The sequence below is a fragment of the Stegostoma tigrinum genome, chromosome 4 (assembly GCF_030684315.1).
Source record: "Stegostoma tigrinum isolate sSteTig4 chromosome 4, sSteTig4.hap1, whole genome shotgun sequence".
NCBI classification, from domain to species: Eukaryota; Metazoa; Chordata; class Chondrichthyes; order Orectolobiformes; family Stegostomatidae; genus Stegostoma; species Stegostoma tigrinum.
Genome location: NC_081357.1, coordinates 27,328,089 through 27,346,971, shown reverse-complemented (window position 1 = coordinate 27,346,971; position 18,883 = coordinate 27,328,089). Strand labels below are relative to the sequence as shown.

Here is an 18,883-nt window from a genome sequence, read left to right as displayed (position 1 = left end):
GACGGAGGGGATTATCTAAACTTTAACATTGCGAAAAACACTCCGGGACGGAAGTTCAACAAGTTTATCCATGCCGGATCTGTTTATTTCTTATTCGTATTGCTCACATCTTTAAAAGAAAACTCAACGAGTAGGGATCTCATCCTCCCCCCCACCCATTTAATAATGAGTCAATCCGGAGCCGCAAGGCAAGACCCTGCTATCACTCCTTTTTCTTTCCACATTAAAAAGACACCGACCCTGGGAACCGTGGATGGAAATGACGATGAAACCCGTTACCTGAATACATTGTTTTAATACTGTAGATTTCAGCAACATGACAACAAACTAAAAGGCGGGGTGGGGGTGGTGCAGAATGCAGAGTTCACGAAGGGGATGTGAAATGGTAAAACTAAAGATGGCATCTTTCGTATGTACTCTAGTTTTTGGGGACAGCATTTCAGGGCGATTATTAAAGGACACTTCTTCAGCATTGTACAATCGCCTCTCCGTATTGCTTTGCTGGGGAATGGAATGCGATTTAGAGTTCATATCCAGCAGCACAGAGTGAGCGGTCTGCAGGACAGTGCAGTTAGTTTGGACTATGTTTATTGCACTCTTTGCTTGATTATATGTTGTGTACCACAGGGTGACATAAGCAGCGTGCAACGTGCAGCGCGCCCTATAATTTTTAGGCTCTTTGAAATTTGTGCACGATACAGTATAGCCAAAGGAACAGGTTATCCGAAAACAAAATTAAAATACTGTGGACGCTGGAAATCTGAAATAAAGACTGTTGAAAAACTCACATCATTGAGCATCTATAGAGAAATGACACGTTAAATTTTCAGGTATGAATTCTTAGATTAAACCAGATAACAACTACGACTTAGCTTTTTTTTGCTTTTCTTTTAAGTAATGATTAAATCCCAAGTTTTCAGTCAAGGCTTCCACACAAAATTCCACAATTTTTATTTGGCTCAGTGTAAACAAATTAAAATATCATTTCATTACAAATGTTCAGCGGCCTATTAACGCTATCTGATGATTCAACCGACAATTTCATACAGTCTCTTCAGAACTGTAGCAGTTTTTTTTTAAAAAAGTAAAAAACATCACGAACTCCTTCAAAACCACCACCAGCCGTCAGAATATAACATGGTTGAACAATTCTGCCACTGCTGCTGTGGCAACAGCTCCAAGGTGAAATTCCCCTTCCCTGAAAACGTTACGGTTTGCTTTAATCAATAAGTCGCTAACAAAATCAGTCATTGCTGTTCTTAAAGTGCAAGCTCCTGGGTCAGACATGGGAAACGAGAAAGAAATATGTAATCTCGTATTAACGGTGAAAATTCACACATCAGTTATATGGAAAACATTGAAATCACATTTTCAAAACCTTTTCCTCAAACACATTGTCTCATTTCTATTCTTTCCCCTAAATGATGGCAGATCTAGAAATGAAGTTTAGTCACTGGACTGTGCAACACATCAGTCATGGCTGTATTTGCAGCTGATTACATGAAAACATCATTTAGCAACAGTGTGTGGTCAATTTTAATCCTGGTAAAACACCACAAAATTACACTATATTGATCTATTTAAAAAAGTAGGTTCAATCACGGTCAGTCCTTCTGATATTTGATCTAGAGGCTGGAAATACTCTACCAATATCTTATGCATCTTTGTTCAAATTGACACAAGGCTCTATTCTGTATCCTCTATCCTGATCCAATCTTAAAAATACCTATTACGTAAACAAATAGTCAATTTCTATCCTAAACTCATCCTATTTAATCACACAAAACTAGGTTAAACAGGTTAAGAAAGGTGGTGAACAGGAAAATGAACTTATGAGAATGTAATGCCAATCACCCTGAAAGGGAACCCAAAAAACAAACGTAAATTCTACACAAGTCACGACAGATGGAGTAAAGAGAACTATAGATGGTTAGGATTTCTGCGCAAGGCCAGCAAACGGACTGAATTCTTGCATTAATTTTTACTCAAGTAGGGGAATCTAACAGAGTAGGATTAAAAATGAAGTCATTAAAGGCAATTTTAGTATGTTAATTGAAAGAAAGGTTCTGATGGTTTGCATCCCAAGTTGCTAAAGGAAATGGTTGTGGAGATAGTGGAAGCATTTGTTTTTTTAATCAAGCTATGATACGGGAAGGTACCAGACAATTGAAACAGTGGCAAACACAACATGCTTATTCAAGAATGGTGCAAGCACATACCCAATAACCACGGTTCAAATGAAAAATAGGTTAAACAGGTCAAGAGGAAAGGAGAAGTGGTAGTTAAGACTGCAAAAGAAATAACATGACAAAACTTTGGAATCCTTAATCATGTAAAAGTATGACTGAAGGAGAACCAGAACAAAAGACCAATCATTTTCTTTACAAAATAATGAAGTTGATTAAGGGAATACAGCAGATGCTGTCTATTTGGATTTTAACAAAGCATTGGATAAAGATAGCATATAAAAATTATTACAGAATCCCTAGTGTGGAACCAGGCCCTTTGGCCCAACAAGACCACACTGACCTGAACAGCATTCCACCCAGAAACAACCCCCTTTAACCCCCACCCCCAATCTCAGCATCCCTGAATACAATGAGCAATTTAGCATGGCCAATTCACCTACCCTGCACCTCTTTGGTCTGTGGGAGGAAACCAGAGCACCCAGAGAAAACCCATGCAGACACGGGGAGAATGTACAAACTCCAGACAGTCACCCTAGGGTGAAAACAAACCTGGGTCCTTGGTACTGTGAGGCAGCGGTGCTACCCACTCAGCCACTGTGCCGCCCTGTAGAACAAATTAAGACCATGGAATATAAAGTCAGAATAAGTAAATTTTAAAAGTTGCTAAAAATTAGAAAGCAGAGGGGCATGGTCAATGATTTACTTTTTCAGATTGGAGGGTGATAGACAGGACTGCTCCAAGACAGTGCTAAAAGCAACATTTTCTTATAATCGATAAGCATATAGTACAGAAGAGGCCTTTTTGTTCATGGATTCTGCACAAATACTACTCTAAATCCACACAAGTCCCACTTTCCCACCCACGACCTTGAATGTTATGTATATTGAGTGTTCCTTTTTAAAGGGTTATGAAGTTTCCCACCTCCGTTCCAGATTCCCAACTCTCTGGGTGAAAAAGCTTTTTTCCTCCTCAAATCCCCACTGAACCTCCTACCTTTCATCTTAAAATTACGCTCCCGTGTTATTGACCCTTCGGCTAAGAGGAACAGCTGCTTTCTATTTACCCTGATCCCTCAATCAGGTCTCCTCTCAGTTCTAAAGAAAACAACCCAAGCTTATCCAGCCTCACTTCATAGCAAAACTGCTCCATCCCAGGCAAACACCTTGGTGAATCTCCTCCACAACCATTCCAGTACAATCCCATCCTTCCTATAATGTTTATGACCAGAATTGCACACAGTACTCCAGCTGTGGCCTACACAAAGTTTTGTGCAGCCCCACATGGCACCTCTGCTTTTATAATCTATATCACAACTAATAAAGCAAGTGACCTGTAGACAACCTGTCCCCGCCACCTTCAGGGAACTGTGGACAAACACTCCCAGAGTCCTGTTCCTCTGAACTGCATAGTGACCTGCCATTCATTGAGTACTTGCCTGTCTTCTTCCTTCTAAAGTGCAAACTTACCAATACTCTCCACCACTCATTTTCTTCTATACTCTTTATATCACAAATTATAACAGATTCAGCACAGCTGCCTGTGGTACACCACTGCATACTGGCCTCCAGTCACACAAACAGCCTTCTACTATCATACTATCTCCAAGCCAATTTTGGATCCAACATGGCAGGTTACCCTGATCCCATCTGCTTTTGACTTTTTTTCCCCCCCCCCCCCCCCCCCATGTCCCATGTATGGAGACTCTTCCAAGATATCACTCATTCTGAGTACTTAATTAATAATGTCATAACACTTCTCCTTTTACACTATTCCCTGTCATGCCTGAGGATCCTGTACTCAAGAATATTGAGCTGCCAGTTCTTCCCCTGCATCAACCACATCTGTGATGGCAACATCACAATTTCAATTCAATCTACACCCCAAACTCATCTGTCTTACTTATAATACTTGGTAGAGACGATCTAGCCTCAATTTACTCCCTTGAAACTCAACTTGACTGAACTCCCTCTGCCTGACTCCCTTACTAAAGGATGCTGTATCTCAATTGTACCAACACGGTGTACCTTCCCTAACAAATGAAATTCCTTTCGACAGCACTTGCAAACCCATCCAAAACAATGCTGGTCCCATTTTCCTTCAGGTGCAGACCACCCCACTTGTACAGATCATACCTTCCTGAGAAATTATCCTAGAAATCCAGGGATCAAAAGCTTCCTTCTTGCACTAATGCATTCATCTGCACAATTCTAATTCTGTACTTGCTAGCACATGGCACTGTAAATCATTCAGGATTACAACTTTTGAGGTCCCAGTCATGAAACTGTCTAGCTTCCAAAATTCTTGATCCAAGATCTTATCACTCATTCTACTTGTATCATTGGCACCAATGTGTACTAAGACTTCTGCTTTGCCACACTTCCCCTTCAGGATACCTCTGAGCAGCTGCACAGCAAAGTCTTGGATCTTGGAATGTGGAGTAATATTTAAAAATTTGCTAGTGCCACAAAACTTGAAAGTGGCCTAAAACAGACATAGACAATGAGAATGGGCAGATGGCAGACGAGATTTAATTAAGAGAGATGGTACATTTTGGCAGAAGGGATGGAGAGGGGTGATATAGACTTAATGGAAATGAAACAATCTTAGAAAGAGGATTAGAAATGGTCTAAAATTGAGGATATCCTAATAGAAACAAAGTGATACACAAATACGTTTCATCTCATAACGACTGTAGCTCTGCCCACCAAGAGTGGCTGATTCATAAAAAGCCAAAAGCATACAACTTGGAAGTCATGGTCAATCAATACAAATTTTTAAATGAAGTTAATCAGAATCAATAAATATGCATATTATAAAAAAAGTGTGAAAATTGTAGACAAAATGCATAGAAAACAAAAAACTGTGACTGACACTATTTCAAACAGTTTTATTAGCATTGCAGTTCCTTGATTTTATTAGTCCTCTCTGCACATCTGGATGGCTTACAGTTCATCTGTCCGTGATAGCTCATCACTGCAGATCGATCGCTGCCGGACAAAACTACAAAATAACGTTTTACATTTTAAAAACGTTTGCCATTTTATTTGCAACTATTTTAAATACAAAGAATATAGACGGATATATTTCCCATTTATAATTTCATGTAAACAAAAGTAGCAGAAATGTATACAACAGACTTGTTTCTTCCAATCCAATCAATGAATTAAATGGTGGTTTGTGTATTATTGATTAAAAAGTTCTTGCTAATTCATATTAACTAAATTCAAACTCCTTAGATCTGATAACTATTGCAATAAATTCAATCATCCATCTGTTTATCCTGACCCTGTGGTTGAACACTGAATAAAACTTCAAAACATGGTCCCAATGCATCTCCGGAGGCATTAGTTTATTTCAGGATACAGCTCAGCTCTGCGGCGCATTTTTCTCTGTAGTGAATAATCTTTTCACAATTTGTGGGTGTGGGGGGAGGGGGGGGGGGAGGGGGAGAAATGGGGAAAAAAAGCAACTGATTTTGAAACCGATAATTCCCCCACTTCCCACATGGTTTAAGCGACATTAAGGGCACTCTCAAAAGGTGGCATGTCGTTGTATCAGACAACTGAACCCCTGTGCTTTAGAGTACATGTCACAGTCACATTTTCAAAAACTACACAGCCAATTGCTGAAATGATACTGACGGTTACCATGTTCCCTTTCTTCCCCCATTTTATTTCTTGTACATGGTTAAGTTAATCAGAATAGCAGTTGTTGGAACTGTGTACAACACGTTTTCCATTGTGGCGTTTTTGAAAAGTAGTCTGTCAATAACTTTAGTCATTATCTTCTTCCTCCTCTTCACTGTCCTCAATTCCCTCACTGTCTTCCTGATCCTCCTCCTCCTCTTCCGTCTCTGGAATATCCCACTGTGGATGAGTTTCTGGTATTTGCTTTGCCTCTTGGACTTCAAACTAAATAGAAAAATGAACAATACCACACAAGAAACTCAAATGGGCAATACAAAGTACTGCAAATAAAAAGTAGCATTTCTCTAGGTATGAGCAATTATGAAATAATTAACTTTTAAGTATGTTTTCAGTATATTCAAGGCCGAGTCCTCAATTCATTTGAAGAATTTCACTTTTGAATTCCTCAATGATATTGTTATTCTGAACTCCACCACCATTCTCAGTCAAATGACATCAGGTTGACTTCTAATTTAAAAAATATTTCTCAGCAAGCCATATTACAAATTGCAACCAAAATTCATATGGAATGCTTCACTTTCCAGCTTTGAGGAAACTACCACAATGGAACAGATTTCAAACAGAACTGGCAATTCAATTCTCTAGGCATCCACAAGGTGCTTCAGGCCGTCAGCAACAGCATATCTAAATTCAACTTCAACGCATATCCCCTACTCTACCACCACTAAGGCAGGAGATAACCATGGCTCAATGCAATGTGCCATGGGGCATGTCAGGAGCAGCATAAGGCATCTTTAAAAATAAAGCTGGTAAAGTTGCAACACAGGACTACCTTTGATCAGAAACTGGAGCGGACCAGCAATATAAATACTGTGACTATGATAGCAGGTCGAAGGCTGGAAATTCTGCAGAGAATAAATCACTTTCTGAATCTCTGGAACTTGTCCACCATCTATATGGCACAAGTCAGGAGTGTGGCATAATGCTCTCCACTTGTCTGAATGGATGCAGGTCCAACAACTCCATTCAGAATGAAACAGCTTTTTTTTTTAAATTGACACCCTATCTGACATCTTCAATATTCATTCCCTACACCTCTGACAATGTGTACCAATCAACAAGATGCGCTGCAGGAACTCAGATGGTGTTGAGAGAGCATCTTCCAGATCCACAACCTCTATCATACAGAGGTACAGGAGCAGCAGATGCATGGGATCATCACCAAGTTTCCCCTCCAAGTCACATACCATTCTGACTTGGAGATAAATTGCTGCTCCTTCACTTCGGCTGGCTCAAAAATTCTGAAGTTTCCCACCAGCAACGTTTGGATCTACACAAGTGGTTGCAGTGGTTCAGCAGCTTACCATCACCACATTGTCAACGCAATTATGATGGGCAATAAATTCCAGAGATGCCTATCCAATGATTAAAAAATGACAGCCTCTCTGCAGAGCCAGACACCAGGAATACAGCTAACCAAAGTCATCAAGTAGTGTGTAAATGGCTTGTAGGTAAGAAACAGAACATTTCTGTAGATGCAGGTAGTCATCCAATAATATCATTTGCACAACTACCCTGACAGGTGCAAAGCCTCAATTTGTGATAAGTGGACATTTTGCAAACCAACTGAAGGTAAATTCACTTGTCTGAAGATGCAAATACGTGGATTGCCTGCTAGTCTGGTACCTCTGAAACATGTCAGATAGGAGATTGCAGTTTTAAACACTTATTGCTTCCAGTAGTTGTGTTGGAAGGAAATAATTATTTCACTTAATGTTTCCTGACTGCCATGTGCCTATAGACAAAAACAAAACCAATTCTATATTACTATGCAATCTCTGCAGTGAACCCATTACCATCCTTGCCTAGCTTAAACTTACATTTTGCCTGCACAACAAACACACTTAAATTAATATTACAATGGGAATTAGTGATAGCAAAACCTGGACTATAGAAGTGACAGTTCAATGCCAGGGGAGTTAAATCACTGTGTAGAACAGTCACTGGAAGTCAAATTAAATTGTCTAATGGTGAACAAATATGAGTTGCTACAGAAAGGCAAGAACGTAATAAAGTTATTCTTTTACCTTTAATGGCCTGATTAGATCTAAACCCATGTAAGAATCAGATCTCAGGATCACAGAATACTGATAATTGCCAGGTTTATATGGTGCAGAGAATTTCAATTCAATCTGAGAGAAAAATAAGACAGGTTTAAACAAACTCTGAAGAATAATTAGGTGTAAAACAAAACTGAACATTTGTATGACCCAATAATCAATATTTAGCATTCCATATTACAGGAGGTTAGACAATTTTCATAATTAGTAGCCAAACCTGTTAACGTATTAAGTAATCACAATGTTTAAGATCAATACGAATAATTAACTGGCCTGGAGCTTTTATTTCAATGAAACCAATTATCACTTGACAGGATATTTTTCAAAAATCAGCTCAATAAGGAAAAGAAATTCATTGGGTAGATATAAACAATCTCAAAATTTTTACTAAAAGTTATTTTCCAGAAAGCACACTTTTGTACTTAAATTAAAAACAAAAACAAAGTTTCACAGAGTTTAATGTTTAAACTGAACATTCTAAACCCCAATGTTCTGACTGTCCCTTTCCATTCCTCAAAGCTCCACGCTGACCTGATATATTGAAGTTATATCAGGTAAAAGCAGAAAAACATTTTAAGTTGTCCATGTGATGAAACACTTTCTGCTGCAGCTCTAAGCGTTACATCTACAGAATTTATGCTGAGATGCACACAGAAAAAAAACACTGACAGCACAATGAACATCAACCTCCATAAATCTGGCATTACTACTACTTCAGGGAATCTAGAGAGCCACATAATTTAACTTTATGCTATAAACTGTCCAGCATGGTCCATGCTTTGAAGAAATTAAATTGTTTACCTCCTCCTCTTCTCGAAGAGTACATACATGGTATGGCATTGATATTAATGTATGTTCTTTCCTGTCTGCGATGTAAAGCCACCACCATTCTTGTTTTTCCTGTCACAAAAAGTTTATTGTAAAACACCAGTTTTTAGGAGGCCATGAGCCACAGCACCTCAAGTTTACAATGTCAGAAATGCTAATGCCCACCTTTAAAAAAATGAAATAGAGGATTTATTTGGTAAGAGGCATGTAATTTGTTACAGGTTTAAGTAAGACAGACAAAGAAAAGTTCATCCCATTCACTGAAAGTACGAGGACCAGAAGGCATAGATTTAAGGCTTCGGGCAACAGATATAGCAGAGATGAGAGGGAAGAGGGATTTTTTTTTTTACACAGCCAATGATTAAAGGTCTGAGAGATAAGGCTAGTGGAAGCAGAGATAATATATTATTTCAAAATTGGATGGACATTGAGGGCAACAGGTTTGCAGAGTTACAGGGATAGAATGGGGATATGGCACTTGTAGGATTGTTCTCCTATAAGCACAATCTCAACAGGCAGAATGGCTTTCATCTGCAACATAAAAGCACAAATATAAATCAACAGTTGTGATCTTCTCGCTGTTTTGCTTCCTGGCAAAATGTTAGGGGGGGCTCCTTACACCTTTGTCCACTCTCCTCCAGCATTCACTACTTCACTTCACTGATCTCTCAGCTACCTCATTAAAGCTCAAATAAAGTTGTCCACATGCACATACACAAACAAACTTAGGAGTGTACTATGTGAGATAATGGGAACTGCAGATGCTGGAGAATTCCAAGATAATAAAATGTGAGGCTGGATGAACACAGCAGGCCAAGCAGCATCTCAGGAGCTCAAAAGCTGACGTTTCGGGAAGGGTCTAGGCCCGAAACGTCAGCTTTTGTGCTCCCGAGATGCTGCTTGGCCTGCTGTGTTCATCCAGCCTCACATTTTATTATCTTCGAGTGTACTATGTGGGTGGCTAGTTGTATGAAGACAGGGGGACTCCACTCAATGCATTCAATACATGAATTCAAATGGAGCAGCCAGATCACAGCACTGAATCTTAGCAGTCTAACATTATACTTAAAGTACAGATAATTAATATTTCAAACGAGATTTTGTACGAACCTCAGGAAAGTATAGGGTATGAACTGGATGGGTAATCTTTGATTTGGTTTCAAGTAGGGCCCGCTCTCTTCTTTGGATACTTTGCTGTAGTGCTTCCCATTCCTGTTTGAAAGTGAATGACATGTCAAAAATTATAATGTTCACATTCAACATGTAGAATTTTATACACCAGTCTATTCTGAATTAGTCTTTTAATTAAGTCTCCAAACTTCCCAACAGATTACAGAATTCTCAGAATTGTTCAAAAATCCCTCTATGGGCTTGCTCTTCGCGATTTCTATAATCATCTCTGGTCCCAAATACACATTTGTGCATTCCCAATTCTGTCCTCTTCTGCATGCAAGATTTTAATTGAACCACTACCGGTGGCCATGTCTTCAGTTCCTTCTTTAAAGAAGATCTGTTAGGATTAGCCTATTGAACCAGGTTTTTGGTCATGTGAACCAATAACCCCTTATACGGCTGAGTGTCATGTTTCGTATTAGAACGTTCCTGTAAAATGCCACGGGATGTTTAACTATATAAAAAGTTCTCGTTATGTGGCAGACCAGTGAGGTAAGGATGTGATGTGGCAGAGGTTAAACATTAACTATCACAAAACAAATCAATATATTCAATTTCTTTTGACAAATTTTCTCTTCAGAAACAATTTCCTCCTTGCTGGGTAGAAACATAGGAACAGAAGCAGGCCATTCAGCCTCTCAAACCTGTTCCACCATTCCAGGAGATCCTGGATTATGTGGCCTAACAGCATACGCCTGCCTTTGGCCCAAATTCCTCAATATTTTTGCTGCACAAAAATTTCTTTCATATTTATAATTAACAACTGTCCAGTATCCTCTGGTGTTTGTTGAAGAGAATTCCAAACATCTACAACCTCTGATTGAATTAGAACTGCCAATCACTATCTACCATCCTGCTGAAATCTGGACAGCAAGTTAAAATGAGGTGGTGATGGTTCGTGATAGTATTGCTTAACTGTTACTCCAGAGACCCAGCTAATGTTCTGGGGACGCAGGCTTGAATCCCACCACAGCAGATGGTGGAATTTGAAATCAAGAAAATATCTGGAATTAAGAATCTAATGATGACAATGAATCCAATGTCAATTCTTAGAAAAACCCATTTGGTTCACTAATATCCTTTAGGGAAGGAAATTTGCCATCCTTACCTGGTCTGGCCTACATGTGACTCCGGACCCACGGCAATGTGGTTGACTCTCAACTGCCCTTTGAGCAAATAAGGATGGGTAATAAATGCTATCTAGCCTGCTACGCCCTCATCCCATGAAGGAATGAAGGAATGAAGGAATGAATAGGATTTTCAGCCTCAGGTAACACTACAGTTGGGCCTCATCCTTTTGTTATCCGAATTCATAAAGCAGACAGTCCAATAGGCCAGCTGTGTTTGATTCCCCTGATCCAACCAAGTATTCAGAGAACAACTCTAGGCTATTACACAGTGTGGAGCTGGAGGTACACAGCAGGTCAGGCAGCACCAGAAGGGCCAGAAAGGTGATGTGTCAGGTCAGGGCCCTTCTTCAGAAATGGGGGAGGGGAAGGGGGCTCTGATGATCTTCCCAATGTGGCCTCCTCTACATCGATGAGACCAAGCGGAGGCTCGGAGACTGCTTTGTAGAGCACCTATGCTCAGTTCGTGACAAACAACACTGCCCAGTCGCAAACCACTTCAACTCCCTGGGCAACATGTCCATCCTGGGCCGCCTGCAGTGTCACAACGATGCCTCCCGGAAACTGGAGGAACAGCACCTTATATTACACCTTGGAAGCCTACAACCCAATGGTCTCAATCTGGACTTTATAAGCTTCAAAGTGTCCCAGCCCAACTTGATCCCAAGACAAGCACACCCCTCCCCCTCATCCCCACCTCCCTGCTCCTCCCAATTCACTGACCAATCCCCATCACTACCTACCTATCATCGCTCCCCCTCCACCACCATTTCTGAAGAAGGGTCTCGACCCGAAACGTCAGCTTTCCGGCTCCGCTGACGCGGTCTGGCTTGCTGTGTTCCTCCAGCTCATACTGGGTTATCTCAGACTCCAGCATCAGCAGTTCTTACAACCTGAGTGAACTATATGCTATTACTTTTCTACAAGATCAAAAATCAAACCAGAGATTATTCCCTGTCTTCATGAGCTATCAGGAAACTAAGGCATTCTGCTAAGCAACGTACAGTATTATTACAGAATAGGAAATTTAATTCCAGTCAGCATACCCTGCTTGAGGCCTATCCCAAACCATTTCTAATTAATACCTCTCAATCTCACCCCAAAAATATGTTAAATCACTTGAAGCATTTATACGATTTGCTTGTACAACCATTCCAAACAGCCTTTCCACAAATCAATTTTCTTTTGAACTTGAAAGAAATGCACCAACTTCACTTGGCCTCTCGATTTAAAATACTTTTCTTGCTGCTGCAGATCATGAGTATACAGTACAAATTCCCTGTCACAGTTAAAACTGGAAGGATGCAACAAGAGACTCCCAGTAAATTACAAATTCTATCAGCGATAATAGGAACTGCAGATGCTGGAGAATCCAAGATAACAAAGTGTGGAGCTGGATGAACACAGCAGGCCAAGCAGCATCTCAGGAGCACAAAAGCTGATGTTTCAGGCCTAAACCCTTCATCAGGAAAGGGGGATGGAGAGAGGATTCTGAAATAAATAAGGAGGGGGGGGGGGGGGGGGTGGGGGGAAGGCAGATTGAAGGTGGATAGAAGAGAAGATAGGTGGAGAGGAGACAGACAAGTTAAAGAGGCAGGGATGGAGCCAGTAGAGGTGAGGTGAGTGTAGGTGCAGAGGTAGGGAGGGGATAGGTCAGTCCAGGAAGGATGGACAGGTCAAGGGGGCAGGATTAGGTTGGTAGATGTGGGGGTGCGGCTTGAGGTGGGAGGAGGGGATAGGCAAGAGGAAGAGCAGGTTAGGGAGGTGGGGACGAGCTGGGCTGGTTTTGGGATGCAGTAGGGGGAGGGGAGATTTTGAAGCTTGTGAAATCCACATTGATACCATTGGGCTGCAAGGTTCCCAAGCAGAATATGAGTTGCTGTTCCTGCAACCTTCGGGTGGCACCATCGTGGCACTGCAGGAGGCCCATGGTGGACATGTTGTCTAAGGAATGGGAGGGGGAATTAAAATGGTTTGCGACTGGGAGGTGCAGTTGTTTATTGCGAACCGAGCGTAGGTGTTCTGCAAAGCAGTCCCCAAGCCTCCGCTTGGTTTCCCCGATGTAAAGGAGGTCACAACGGATATAGCGGATGCAGTATACCATATTGGCAGATGTGCAGGTGAGCATCTGCTTGATGTAGGAAGTCTTCTTGGGGCCTGGGTTGGGGGTGAGGGAGGTGGTGTGGGGACAGGTGTAGCACTTCCTGTGGTTGCAGGGGAAAGTGCCAGGTGTGGTGGGATTGGAAGGGAGTGTGGAGTGGTCAAGGGAGTCACAGACAGAGTGGTCCCGCCAGAAAGCAAACAAGGGTGGGGAGGGAAAAATGTCTGGTGGTGGAGTCGGATTGCAGATGGCAAAAGCATCAGAGGATGATGCATTGGATCCAGAGGTTGGTGGGGTAGTATGTGAGGATGAGGGGGATTCTCTTTTGGTGATTATTGCGGAGACACGGTGAGAGGGATGAGTTGCGGGAAATGCAGGAGACACCGACGAGGGCGTTCTTGACCACTGCAGGAGGGAAGTTGCAATCCTTGAAAAAAATGGAGCACGTGAGATGTAGGTGAGTGGAATGCCTCATCCTGGGAGCATATGTGGCGGAGGCAAAGGAATTGCAAATAGGGGATGGCATTTTAGCAGGAAGGTAGGTGGGAGGTGGTGTATTCTAGGTGGCTGTGGGAGTCGGTGGGCTTGAAATGAATATCGGTTTCTAGATGGTTGCCTGAGATGGAGACAGAGGGGTCCAGGAAGGTGAGGGAGGTGTTAGACAAATTCTACTTGCTTTTGCACGAGTACAGCATCAATGAAAAGCTGAGTAAAGAATGAAAATGCATGTGAAAAGCTACTTCAGATGTTAAAAGATCTTTAAAAATACACAATTAGAATTTTAGATCTGTTTTATCAGGGGTGGGAAATGGAGTGGTTTGGTGGGGTCCAATTACCTTTAGGTATTAATGTAGTACATTGCATTAAATTCCCATTGGATCGCAAACAAAAATGGTTTACTCCTTAAACAATATCTCAACCCGGGTTAACCGTCAGTCCAAATGCAAAAATTAATGTTCCCTCACTCAACCGATGTGAATGATCACTGAAATAGGGCTAGCATATAGTGAGGTCAGAGCTGCTGAATATCTCATGCAAAACTTGTGTTACTTTTTTTCTTCTGAAGTAAATGTTGGCATAAAGCAAAAGAAAAGATGACAAAGAAGTTGTTGTCTCGAAAATGGCTTAGAACTTAGAGCCAATACAAATTAGGAACAGATTGTAGGTTATAATCTCTTTAATCCAAATCAAACAAATATCAAGTTGCAAGCAGGTTTACACTTTCAAATACTGCTGCTTTTAGTAATCTACAATTTGCAGCTGTTAACTTGAATTACTAAAGGTGGGATTTTTTCCAATTATTAATTATTTAGTTTAAAAACGATACACTGTTTGTCCAACAGACAATTAGCACAAATAATTGGTACCATTTTAGAAGATTCCTGAGGTAGACAGAAATGAACAAAAATAAGTAAAAGAAGTTACATTTGCTTCAAACCAATTCATTTGCTTCTTTGATACCATTTCAACAATGTTAAACTGAATCTACCTGGCAAAAAGAAAAGCTTATGAATCCAACCCTTTTCCACAGTACAAACGTACTCCTAATGAATTAAACTTGTACCCTACAAGTGGGTCTTTGTCAGTTCTCCTAAATAAAAATCTACCAGGAAGTGAACAAGAGACACAAACTGACTTGCCCACTTTACAGATGAAACAGTTTCTCTGCGTCCAAACTATTTAACATTTTATCATCTCAAAAATCAGGCCAAACCCAATTAAGTTAATCACCATCCCATTAGTCATCAGCAAAGTATAGTGGGATTCTATGATACTGGTAACAAGCAGCACCTACTCAGCAACAGCCTATTTACTGGCTCTCAGTTTGGGTACTGCCAGGACCTTTCAGCTCTAGACCTCTTTTGTTCCTTCACAGTTTGTGGAGATTGACAGTATTTGTTACCTTGCCTCATCAGATCGCAATTAAGACTCAACCACTCCAGAGTCTGGAGTCACATACTAGCCAGAACAGACAAGGACATAAGACTTGCTTTCCCAAAAGACAGTGAACCAAGAGGGTTTTTATGGACAGAGATAATGGGAACTGCAGATGCTGGAGAATCCAAGATAACAAAGTGTGGAGCTGGATGAACACAGCAGACCAAGCAGCATCTCAGGAGCACAAAAGCTGATGTTTCGGGCCTGGACCCTCTCTGATGACCCAAACTTTGTTATCTTGGCTTCTCCAGCACCTGCAGTTCTCATTATCTGTTTGCAAGATATAGTAGGAACTGCCGATGCTGGAGAATCTGAAATAACAAGTGTAGGCCCGAAACGTCAGCTTTTGTGCTCCTAAGATGCTGCTTGGCCTGCTGTGTTCATTCAGCTTCACACTTTGTTATCTTGGGTTTTTATGGAAATGGTTTCATCACAGCCATTAGTCTAGCTTTATTAATTTTGACTGAAATTGAACTGAAATTCCCCAGGAACTGGGTGGGACTGAAAATTGTGTCCTATAGCACAAGCATAGACCTTTGGATTACTAGTCGAGTTACAATATGCAACTGTCTCTTCATTTCAGTATTGGTCCAGAAATGAATTAAAGAACTAAATTCCGGAGAACAGGGAAATGGCATTGCCTTGAAACCAGCACGGCATTTGACCAAGTTTTGCATCAGAGAGCCCTAGTAAAATTGAAATGGGTTTCAGAGGAAAAAAAACTCTCCACTAGATGGAGTCATATCTAGTACAACAATCTGAGCCCTACGGCACTGATACAGGAGATCCTCAATGCAATGTCCAAGGCCTATCCATCTTCAGTTGCTTCCTCAATGACAGCCGCCCTATCATAGTTGAAGATGCTTGCAATTGATCAGTGACTGCTCCGTTCACATCTTCAGAAATGAAACAGTCTGCATTTGGACAGAGCAAAACCTGAATGATATTTTGGTCTTGGTTAAGAAGTGGTAAGATTAAACAGCAGACAATGACCAACCACAACAGAGATTGTTAGACTATCTCCCTTCAACATTCAATACATACCCATTGCTGAATTCCCCTATCACCAACATCTTGGGAGTCACCACTGACTCGAAACTGTACTGCACCAGCTATTTGAATGCTTGATTAAAACAGCTGGTCAGCGGTTGGATGTCCTGCAGCAAATCTCTCACCTGACTTCCCAAAATCCGTCACTATCCACAAGTTAGAAGCCTAATGGAATATGCTCCACTTGCCAAGGTATGTGCAACTATGACAACATTCAAAAAGCCCAAAATCATCCAGCTGTCCCTCTAACACCACATACATAGCAGCAACATGCATCTTTACAAACTGTACTGCAGCAACACACCAACATTCCTTTAAATAGCACCTTGAAAATGTGCCAAAAAGAATAAGAGCAGCAGCAGTAACCTGGAAACATCTGCAAATGCAAGTTCCCTCCAAGCAATACACCATCTTTATTCTGAAATATACTGCCATTCCTTCACTGTCACTGGATCCAAACCCTGGAACCTCTTCCCTAACAGCACACTCTATATCTACACCAAATGATTTGGATTAGTTTAAGCAGCAAACAACAACTTTCTCAAGGACAATCAGCAATGCATAATGAACATTGGCCTTATCAGCAATGACGTCTCACGAACATGTAAAAATCCTTCATCTTCCAAATTCAAGGAAAAGAAAAACATTTTTAAAAAGTTCCTCCTTCATTCAACCTCTTCAGCACCTTCCTCAATTTGGTGAGCCTTGGTTTGCTTACTTCTGGTCACATGACTATGAGCTCTGAGGGGTAATTTTCTATTTTACAAAGGTACATAAGTAAGTAGTTGAAGTTTATTCCTGGAATACTTCCATGTCATATTTTATGCCACTCATCACTGTCACATTTAAGTACTGGATCAAAAACCTGAAGTATATTTGCATGTATGCCAGTACAAACTTGTATAATAAACCAAGGACGCAACTGATTTTCTTCATGCATATTGTTTGGATCTTGAGGACGAAATGGCATTTATTGGTCCAACTGCACATTATGTTTTGATTTCATTGCTTTCAAAATTTACTCACTGCTTCATCGTCCTTCTCTTCATGCTCTGTTTCTTTGTCACTATCATCATCCTTCTCACTTTGGGAATCTTTGTTGGTTGTCTCTTCCTCAGAATCACTCCCTTTATCTGATAAATCGTCATCTTCCTCCTCTCTGTGTGCTGGATCCTAAAGAGAAAATAAAAATATTGATCTGTACCAAAATAATAACATCCATACAAAATTAGTCTACACTTGACTGAAGTCTGTAGGTCTGGAAATTGTAAAAAACAAAATCTAATATTTCTCAATAAGGATGCTGTGACCAGTGGTATCGCACAAGGATCAGTGCTGAGACCTCTTGTTTGAAACAGACATAAATAGTTTGGATGAAAATGTAGGTTGTCTAATCTGCAAGTTTGCAGATAACACATCTTAGTCATACAGCACTGAAACAGGGCCTTCGGCCCACTCTGCTTATGCCGACCAAGAAACACCAAACTACATTAATCCCATTTACCTAAACTTGGTCCTTCCCTTAAAATGCCCTCTCTCAGGGAGCGCATTTCATATTTCTACCAATCTCTGATGAAAAAGTTTTTCCTCAGATCTTCTCTGAACCATTTGCTCCTTACCTTAAGGTTATGCCCTCGGGTCTCAGACACATCTATCGTGGAAAGAGATTTACTCTGTCTCTGCCTCCCATAATTTCATATACCTTTCAATCAGATCTACCCCTCTGTGAAAAACAAACCCAGCCCAGCCCATCCACACTCTCCTCATAGCTGAGACTTTTCATCCCAGGCAATCTGGTCTGCACCCTCTCTAGTTCAGTCATATAACGTGGCAACCAAAACTGCGCGCAACATCTGATCTCTGACCTAACGATGTTTTATAAAGTTGGAACAATACTTCCTTGCTCCTATAACCTATGACCCAGTTAATGACAGCAGATACCCCGTATGCCTTCTCCATGACCTGGTCTACCTGTGCTAACACCTTCAGAGATCTATAATATTGCATATCAAGCTTACTTTGTTCCTTACTCCTCCCTAGGCACCTGCCATGCATTGTGTATATCCTTCCAATATTAGATCTTCCAAAATGCATCATCTTGCATTTATCAGGATTAAATTTCATCTGCCATTGCGCTGCCTAATTCACCATCTGATCAATATCAGACTGTAGCCAGAGACCATCCTCCTCATTTGTGACAACACCACTAATTTTTCTGTAATCTGCAAACTTATTAATTAAACCAGGCATATCCAAGTTGTTAATAAGCATAAACTGCAAAGGTCCCAGCACCAATCCCTGTGGTACACCAATGGCCACAGGCTTCCAATTACAACCCTCCACCATTACCCTTTGCCCTCCATTTGTAATCTAGTTTTGGGATTCAGCTTGCCAATTTACCTTGGATCCCGTGGGCTCTTACCTTTGGACCAGCCTTCCACGTGGGATCTTTCAAAGGCCTGACATCAACTGCACTACACTCATCAATACATTTAGTCACCTTTTCAAAAAACTCATGTAAATTAGATATCTCTCTGACAAATCAGCACTGACTACCCAAAGCAATCCCTGTCTTTCTAAGTATTGATTAATCCCATCCTTCAGAAATTTTTCCAGTAATTTCCCTACTGCTGATGTCAGACTAACTGGTCCATAATTACCTGGTCTATCCTCACTACCTTTCTCGAATAAAGGAACCACAACAGTGAA

General features: G+C 40.9%; 1 protein-coding gene across 2 annotated transcripts in view; it reads right to left on the bottom strand.

Annotated features, from left to right (window-relative positions):
• Positions 1-5,075: 5,075 nt before the first annotated feature.
• Positions 5,076-18,883, bottom strand: part of sec63 (SEC63 homolog, protein translocation regulator) — a 93,640-nt gene continuing 79,832 nt past the window's right edge. For both annotated transcript variants that reach the window (XM_048531821.2, XM_059645239.1), the window contains 5 exons: positions 17,201-17,347; positions 9,896-9,997; positions 8,759-8,857; positions 7,925-8,029; positions 5,076-6,101 (listed from right to left, as the gene is read on the bottom strand). In XM_048531821.2, the coding sequence (XP_048387778.1) occupies positions 5,964-6,101; positions 7,925-8,029; positions 8,759-8,857; positions 9,896-9,997; positions 17,201-17,347 (591 nt within the window). In that variant the 3' untranslated portion in view covers positions 5,076-5,963. The remainder of the gene's footprint in view (positions 6,102-7,924; positions 8,030-8,758; positions 8,858-9,895; positions 9,998-17,200; positions 17,348-18,883) is intronic.